Source organism: Callorhinchus milii, unplaced genomic scaffold, assembly GCF_018977255.1.
Source record: "Callorhinchus milii isolate IMCB2004 unplaced genomic scaffold, IMCB_Cmil_1.0 Scaffold8, whole genome shotgun sequence".
Classification (NCBI taxonomy): Eukaryota; Metazoa; Chordata; class Chondrichthyes; order Chimaeriformes; family Callorhinchidae; genus Callorhinchus; species Callorhinchus milii.
This window is the reverse complement of record NW_024704749.1, coordinates 11,870,284-11,879,557: the sequence shown is the minus strand read 5'-3', so window position 1 is coordinate 11,879,557 and position 9,274 is coordinate 11,870,284. Positions and strand designations below refer to the sequence as shown.

The 9,274-nt window shown below is 46.1% G+C and overlaps 1 protein-coding gene across 3 annotated transcripts in view; it reads right to left on the bottom strand.

Annotated features, from left to right (window-relative positions):
- Positions 1 to 1,401: 1,401 nt before the first annotated feature.
- The window catches only part of tango2 (transport and golgi organization 2 homolog (Drosophila)), a 48,306-nt gene continuing 40,433 nt past the window's right edge, over positions 1,402 to 9,274 (bottom strand). For all 3 annotated transcript variants that reach the window (XM_007901785.2, XM_007901784.2, XM_007901786.2), the window contains 5 exons: positions 6,283 to 6,353; positions 5,962 to 6,115; positions 4,741 to 4,845; positions 3,907 to 4,052; positions 1,402 to 2,354 (listed from right to left, as the gene is read on the bottom strand). In XM_007901785.2, coding sequence (XP_007899976.1) covers positions 3,932 to 4,052; positions 4,741 to 4,845; positions 5,962 to 6,115; positions 6,283 to 6,353 — 451 coding nt within the window. In that variant the 3' untranslated portion in view covers positions 1,402 to 2,354; positions 3,907 to 3,931. The remainder of the gene's footprint in view (positions 2,355 to 3,906; positions 4,053 to 4,740; positions 4,846 to 5,961; positions 6,116 to 6,282; positions 6,354 to 9,274) is intronic.

The following is a 9,274-nucleotide window of genomic DNA, read 5'->3' as shown; positions in this document are numbered from 1 at the left end:
TTCACGACATTAATAATCCTTTGATTCAGTTGGGTGGTGGTGGTGGGGTGGGGGGGGGGTAATAATAATAATAATTATTCGGAGTCCTGTAGCTCAGTGGTTAGAGCACTCGCTTTGCAAGTGAGAGACCTGAGTTCAATTCCAGGCAGAGGGTGAAACCTTGGGCAAGTTTCCTTACTCCACACAGAGCCTAATAATAATCCTCCAAAACCAAAAACAATAATAAATTGGTCATTTTCAATCTACGACTGTTTGTGGGACACTGCTGTGCGCAATTGGCTGCCGCGTTCGCCCACAAATATACAGTCAATTCACTTTACAGTGTGTTCTGTGAAGCGCTTTGGGACGTCCTCCCGACGTGAAAAGCGCTATATCAAATGCAAGGATTATTATTATTATTATTATTATAATCCTCGCATCTGATATAGCCCCTTGTCACGTCGTTGAGACGTTTCTAAGCGCTTCACAGGATCTTGCGTTTGATTCAGTGCCCCGTCAAGAGGGTGGTCTCCGGGCACTTTGCAACAGCCCAAGTTTCAGCTCGTCACCTTTTCAACAGCAACTCGGAATTATTCGGCGCCCTCCACGCCGGACGGCGTCCCAGAGCGCTTCAACAGCAAACAACCCCTCTCACGCCGGGAGGGCATCCCGAGCTGCTGGACAGTGAAGTATTTGCACCCGCGCTGGGGACTGGAATATAGAGGACTGGAGGGCAAGGGCGGCGGCGGCGGGGGGGGTGGTGGGGGGGGGGGGGTGTGTGTTGACCGACGACACAGTTGAGGAGGAAGGTCTTGAAGACGGGCTTTGACGCGGAGGTAAGGGAGGGGGCGAGGCGGGTGGAGTTCTGGAGGATGAGGGCAAAGGGGTTGGAGGAGTGTGTCCCGTGAAGCGCTTTGGGACATCCCCGATGCGAAAGGCGCCAAAACAACTTGCATTTATACAGGACCCTCCACGCCGGGCGGCGTCGCACTATACTGCATACAAGCATTATTAGGGTGATCCCACTATAATGCTGCAGTGCAGGGGGAGGGGGGAAGAGACAGAGAGAGAGAGAGAGAGAGAGAGAGAGCGTGGCTTTCGATGAAATGTTAAACTGTGTGTGTGTGTGTGTGTATATAAATGCACGTGTGGACATGTGCACGTGAGTATAAATGTGTGTGTACGTTTTATAAGGTTGTGAAGATAACATCACACGGGACAGGATGAAAATATCTTCCAAGGACGGTCGGGCTAGCCTGAAGATTTCCATCACGTACCATCCAGAGAGGATGACAAATGAGTGAAAAAGCAGTTGATGACAGCCACATCACTTGCTCTGGCACCGTACGTAAGCTGAACTCAGACAAGCCTGGCCTAAATGTATATGACAAGAAGGCACACAAGAGAAGACAGACAAACCTGCCTCATATTCGTGAAACTTTATTTAAGTCTTTACAATGAAGGAGGCCCAGACACCGATTACAGTTACAGAAAGAATGCAAAAGTGCATGACTGTGAGTAAATACTTTTAAAAAGTTGGTTGATTTTTTCCCTCTGCAGAATAGGACACAATCAAAGAAAAGCCTGCATCCTTTCTGAAGCTTTAGGTTTCTGAGTTTGCGATTTCTACAGATACCGATGGATGCACGATGCTTTTTAAATCACGGCTACAATCATTTAACACAGAGAAAGTGCGCAGTGTCGCAAATTGCTAAACAAACTTTGACGCTTGCAAATTCATAAAAAAATAGTGCGCCTGTTCCAGTATTTGGCTGGCGATTGTGCTTGATTAACTTTGACAAAACCAGTGATGATTACAGCGGTGAGCATGAAGCCAACAACAACATTACATTTGCATAGCGCCTTTCATGTCGGGAGGACGTCCCCAGGCGCTGGACAGTGCACAGCATTTCAGACCCGTAATTGACACACATTTCACGACGACAGGAATACTTGCTCTCGTGATGTATCGAAACATATATATTCTTCCTACGTGCTTTTTTTCTTACACGCAAAAGTTCCTTAAGCATCAGGGATCCATCTCCCAGGTTCCTACTGAAGCCTCTCTGACCGCAGCGCTCTGAGACGCTACCATGTATGAAGGGGGTTAGATAAATCCAAGTGGTGGTGCTGTGGTTCCAACAAACACATCCTATTACAGATGAACCAAGTTCACTCCCTCGTCCTCTGAATGGATTCCTTTTTGGTAGGATCAATACCAGATTCTTGTGCTTATTCGCCTCACTGAGAGTGCAGGGTGGGATGCGGGAATGGAGTGGAGGTAAACGTGTTCTCCTTCTTGGGTGGAACTGATTCCTCTGGCAAAACAAGGCAGCTTCGCAAAGCAGACATGGAGGTCTAGATATGCCTTAATCCTGTAAGCCAATAATAGTCAACCCGTGGCCCACAGGCCAGAAGTGGCCTGCGTAGATTCGTCAAGAAGCGCCCCTCCCCTGAACATTCACACATATGTAGGTAAGTGCGTGTTCAATCGGTGGTGTGCTTTCAGTTTTTTCTTGGCATAAATCAGGAAATATTCAATCAAGAACACTTATTTTGTTGGCCGACCATAAAAGTTGGCCACCACTGCTGTAAAGCAAAACTGAAAGGGCAGTCCGAGCTGGATGATTAGCAAGCTGAGCGCTTTAACCTTGTTGAGAGAGCAGTGGGTTTTGCACAAACCCACTGCTCTCTCAACCTGGAAATTATTATTATTATTATAATGCACAGTTGTCCCTCTATTTTTATTTCATTGTTGACTGTATATTTTGTATTTTGCCCACAAAATACAGTCATTCCACTTTCCAGTATATTCTGTGAAGCGCTTTGAGAAGTCCCGAAGACGTGATAAGGCGCTATATGAAATGAAAGAATTATTATTATTATCATAAAGTAATTGGCTCCCCAGTCACAGGGAGAGCTTACACAAGATGTTTACAGCTTATATTGTGTGTGAGAAAATTTCACCAGAAACCAAAGCTCAACTTTTGAGCTTGAGTAAGAAAGCAATTCACTTGCAGCCTGAAGGCAGAGGAATTAGTTTATTTTAAGACCTGGGAACCGGATCAAAGTCTCCTTTCTAACTCTCCGTTCTGCTTCAAACAACGATAAACACTCAAACACGACTGCACTCTGCCTGGTGCTGGGTGTGGGTTTAATGTTATTTGCCTTTATCGCTGTGCAGCACAACTTACTGTGTGCTAACTGAAACGAGGATACGTCTATGCTGAATCAAGGAAAGATGACATGTTGAGAATGACGCTTTAGGGTGTTAGAAGGCACCCAGAGCCCACAAAAATAACACTCGCTGCCTTCGTTCATGAGCCAAACCATTCCTGTCATCTCAAAGCGCTTCACAAGATATACTGTAAACTGTAGTGACTTTGTATATTTTGTGGGCGAAAAGTGGCAGCCAATTGTGCATGGCAGTGTCCCACAGTCATGGATTGAGTGATAAAATTATTATAAACTATTATTATGAACCAACAGTCCATATTTGAATATCGATAGGTGAAGAGAACTTTATAAGGACAAAACAATTGTACAGTATTTAAATTTTTTTCGACAAAAAAGACCCTGTACAGAGGTACATGTTCAGGTGTTAACTGGATTAGAAATTAACCGAAGTAACTGCAAACTGAAATTAGTTGTGCTTGTAACTTGACAGCACACTGGCAATGTTTGACCAAACCGTGCGCACGTTAAGTACAAAATGTGAAATTTCATGGAGTTTACAAAGCACGCACACACACACCACACACACACACACAGCCACCAGCCACACACACACACGCACACACAGCCACCAGCCACACACGCACACACACACACACACACACAGCCACACACACACACACAGTCAGGCAGCCACACACACACACACAGCCACACACACACACACACAGTTCCGGCACCCGTCATGTTCACCTGTGACCCAAGGCAAAGCCAGCCATTAAGGCAGCAGTTCGAAGTGGTAGGAGCTGACTTTCCATTGGTGTATGTCTGAGTTGAGCATGGTGCGCTCTGTGAAGGTGACGCGCCCTTTGGTGTCTATGAGGATTACGGTGTTGGTCCTGGTAAAACGAAACCACAAAAAAAAATTATTTAAAAAATCCACCGATCTCTGGTGCCCCACAAGCACTTTCTTCTCATTAGTTATATAATTCGGGGGGAGGGGGTCCAATTTCTTGGCTGCTGAGGGCCTGATGCCCTATTTGAGAAACGTCCGCCGGCCACATAAGGAATATTGTTATGTTTCCCTTCCAGAAACATAACATAACATTTACAGGTTGTGGACGGAGGGAGTGGGTGGGCCAGATGAAACGGAGGGAGCGGGGAATTGGCCTGCGGGGCACCATTTGGACAACAACAACAAAATTACATGTATAGAGCGCCTTTCACGTCGGGAGGACGTCCCAAGGCGCTGGACAGTCAGGGGTCAGGACCTGAGCAGGGGGCAGAGATGAGGGAAGCCAGAAAGTTAGGAGGGCGACCGAAGGCACGATCGAAGAGGAGGGTCTTGAGACCGGCCTTGAAGGAGGCGAGGGAGGAAGCGAGGCGAAGTGAGGAAGCGAGGCGAAGGGACTGTGGGATGGAGTTCCAGAGTGTGGGGGAAGAGAGGCTGAATGTCCGGCCACCGATGGATGGTAGGTCGTGAGGGAGACATGGAGTAGACTGGAGCTCGCTGAACGGAGGGACCACCCTGATTTAGTCCTGTAATACCCCCACAAGCACGTCATCCCCACGGAAGCGCAAACTCACCTGGTGCCGTAGCCAGTCAATCGCACACACACAGATGAATACTTGCTCAGCATGGGACGCATGGAATCCGAAATCTGTTGTTCAATGCCAGGGTCTGGAAAGTGTCTGGTGGTCCAATAACATTTATTATCATTATTATTAATTATCACAATAATAATCCTTGCGTTTGATACAGCGCCCTTCACAACGCTTGACAGGATTTCACTGTGAAGTATCGTTAAGTTGTGTGTTTTGTAGCCAAAACTGTGGCTGTCTGGCAAGCTTTCCCACTGCTTGTCCAGCTAGGACCACACTCCCTGTTAGACTTGCAGGGTTAACAGGAGCTGAGTGACTTCACGGTGACGGTCGTACTCCGTGCCCCACCTCCCTCTCCTTCGCTCAGCACCACTGGACCAGCTACTGCTGTAGTTCCTCCATCGACGAGAGGTGTCCCTGCAGACCAGGGTAAGGCGCTTGCGGGGGGAAAAAACATGGCCTGGATTTTTCCTTCGGGTTATAACTGGGATTGTGGGTTACGACCAGATTCCTGGAAATAGCTGAAGCCAGATTTTCACACTCTACCCCCACCCTTCAAAACATGGAAAGCACTGCTGAACAGACTGTGGCGGTTCCATTGATACCGGTGGTGACAACGTCAGGTAGAGGGTGGCATTTATTGCGTGTCCCTGTTCAGACCATCGAGCTGAACCCTGGGCTCAGACACTGTGCAAGAAAAAACTACTTCTCCACACAGCAGCCGGGCACGAGCATAATTATAATAATAATCCTTGCAAAACACAAAATACTGCAGACGCTGGAAGTCTGAAAACAAAAAACAGAAGTCACTGGGAACACACAGCAGGTCCGGCAGCATCTATGGAGAAAGGAAAGTGAGTCAACGTTTTGAGTCCATTACCCTTCATCAGAACCCGAACCCGTCCTGACGAAGGGTCGTAGACTTTCTCCATAGGTGCTGCCTGACCTGCTGTGTGTTCCCAGTGACTTCTGTTTTTGTTTTCATAATAATCCTTGCATTTGATACAGGGCCTTATCACGTCATTGAGACGTCTCAAAGCGCTTCACAGGATATACTGTAAAGTGAAGCGGCAAAGGTCCCTTGCAACATAATCTGAGTGGTTTAACCCATCACATGGAGGGGGGTGTGGGGTTACACTGCAGAGCTCCAACCAGCACCTTAGCCAAGATTTGGCAAGATGAAGAGCTTCTTTGGAACACACTTACGGCTCTTCGTCATTCATCAGGTGGATAAGTTCGTTCGCCAGTTCCTCGGCAGAAAGTTCATTAATTTTCGTAGTTATTTCGGTGAATAGCTTTTTCCCGTGAAGCACTTTATTCCACGGCGTGTCAAGCAGAGAGTTACTCAGCCCGTAAATACCTAAGGACACAAAGAGACCGAATGAGAAGAAAGGTTCAGCATGGAACACAATGTCCCCCTGTCTGCTCTGTTCTGGACAGAGGCTGATTTTATTCCTTGGCGCACAGCCACGCAATTAAATGTCTAATTTTGCGTGAATGTAATGTAATTCACGAAGGCTGACCGACCTGGTTGGAGGAGCTGGGGTTCCTTGCCACTCTGGTTTCCATAGTAACACATCACATCTTCTTTGGTATTGCTGGAAGGAAAAGATCGCTGGATTTAGAATTGTACTATGAGTGTTCCTGAACGCTACACAGGGATTTTATGCTGACACTGGCATAATGACGCTCTGTTTAGAATGGTGTGATCGGAGAAATCATTAAACAGAGGATTAACCCACCACTGAGCTGTGTGTGGGATATGACAATGCCCCGTGGAGTGGAGGACCTTTTGTAAGAACACTGATGTCGCTGCGCGTAAATTAGGTGCCGCGTTTTGCCCACAAAATACATTCAATTCACTTTGCAGTACATCCTGTGAAGTGCTTTGAGATGTCTCAATGTCATGATCAGGCTCTATAGCACATGCAAGGATTATTCCAAATTTATTTGGGTGATTGTCAGCCAGGACACCGCGACAGAGAAATTCTCTTCTCTTTTCCAACAGTGCCATGGGATCTTTCACAGACACCTGAATAGACAGACAGGGAGCTCGGTTTAATGTCTCATCCGAAGGACGGCATCTCCTACAATGCAACAACGCCCCCCCAGCACTGCATTGGAGAATCAGCTTAAACTATGTGATTCCAAATCCTTACGTGGGGCTTGAACCCACAACCTCAGAGGCAAGAACATGACCACTGAGCCAGGCTGACACACTTGTTGACGGTATTGGCCTGAAACTGTTCAAATTATAATTCAGACACGACCAAAGTAAAGACTCCCAATTACCAACCGCACTTTGCAAAACAAAAGCCATGGGGACAATTACTAGCATAACCATACAACTAAACTATAACTAAACAAGCATATTAATCACTAGCATTGTGTTGAGTTGTGACTGGACCAAAATGTTTAAAGCAAAAATATTCTAGTCGCAGACTGGAATAACGAGAGCCATTCTAGATGAAGATGTGAGTGAGTAGTAAATGTATGGAAAAGATCCCTCGGGAGAGACGGTGCAAGCAGAAAGTTGTTTCAAGAACAAATTAGATAGATTTCTATTAGAAAATAATATCTGGGGATACAGTATTTAGTTTGGGACTGCGGAAGAAGGTGAACTGGATGGACCTTTGTCTTCTTTTGCCAACAATTCTTATGTTCTTGAGGTGCATCATTCGTTTGAGTGTTAATGACAGAGCCACAGGACGAGCTCCACTGCTGAGCACTTTAATAAGGCTCTGATAGAGAGTTTACATGACCTGGCAAATCGCCATGTGATGAAATTCAATTGGTTTTGAACTCTTGTGCAGTTTCAGTTTTGCTGCATTTATCAGGCAATGCCATGTATAAATAGTCTCCAAATCATTTCCTCTTTAAAGCGCGGCTCGAAACTTTTAACAACCAAATAAATAGGATTACCTTTTTATGTTGTTGTTTGGAACAGCAGAAGAGCTGGTTGGGAGTGCATTAATAAATGAGCATGTTGCAAGAGAAAACTTGAAATCATTTACAGAATCCTCTCGATTTAGCACTCTATCTGAGAGGATTATTTATTAATAGTAAGTGTATGAGCAATGCACTGTGGAGAATGTTGTCTGGAGCGGGGCTGTTTCTCCCCAGTCTGTAGGGTCAAGTCACTCCAACAATGGAATAAGTTGTGGAGACCTGTGGCGTAGCGGTTAGAGCACTTCCAGAAAGCGGTCTGCCAATCGACTAACAACCGGGTTCCTTGTTTACTGCTGGTAAACAGAGGTGTGTGTGTGTGGAGTAAGGAAACTTGCCTCAAGTTTCACCGCGCCCGGGAATCGAACCCGGGTCCTCTGGCTTGCGAGTCAAGCAGGCTGCCACCCGTGTTCAGGTATTGATGTTTATCATTTTGGGGCAGACGCAAGTACATAGCTCTTTGGGAGTAAAGTCTGCACATCGCTTGGCTGGATGGCTTTCTTTGACAAGAGAGTGCAGTGGCGCTTTGACGATTGACTTCCCCTTGTCAGCCTTTCTTCAGCCGAACTCAAAGTCACAAAGGAACAATCGCCCTGAACCACGAAAGAGACATTCACTGCCAGGGACTAAGTCTGCAAATTTACTTCCACTGCCTAGTTACAACCCACTCAGTAGAAGCTATGTGTTGGCGAAAAATCAATGGAAACCTCAGTTGAATTGGACTTTTGTCTGTCAGCACCACAACTTCTCCTTGATCACTATGCAAGTTTACTTTGTTTATCTCAGCAAAGACTATTCTGGTCAAAATACCACTCCGGCTCCAGGCTGAATTAACAAGACAACCCCACCCCCCCCCCACCGGCTCAAAACAGCTACTTAAAGGCATAAAAACGTGCAATCATTCTCTGCCAAAACATGAAACTAAAACTTTTGAGTACTTTAACAAGCTGGGATGTTTCCAATGACAGTGGTTTCACAAATAAATATTCCTTGGTTTTCCATGCGAAATGTTACTTTAATTTCTCTCTGCTTCCATTTCCCCCACCCCCGCTCACTGCTCATCCTCTCTGTCTCTCTGCTTCAACTGGCCATCACCTCACGGTGGTGAGCTCAGCAGATCTACCATCTCCAGCACTGGTTACAAGCTCAATTTTGGTAAAATTGGCAATGTCAGTCTGGCTCTCTACCACAATCAGAAACCCGCACACTAAACACACAGGACAGTTGCCTCGAAATTCCAAAGTCTGCAGATGGCAAATAGAAAAAAAATGACCCAGGAATTTATTGGTTTGAGTCACCTTAACGTTTACAAGGGCAGAGGAGTTTGTGAAAGGATTCAGAAACCCAGATAAGGCCAGGCAAGGCAAGACCAGACAATCAAGGCATCTGCTGCTTGTTCTTCTCTACCTCACAGGACTGTTCTGTTCCTCTTCACCGTTCCTCACCTCTGTCACTACCTTATTATTATATTATTTTATTTTAAAAACCTGCATTTTCTTTTAAATAAATATTTTCCTTTTCATCTGAAGCCTCAAAGGCGTGTGCAGTGAATGGGAACCTGGGAACGGGAGTC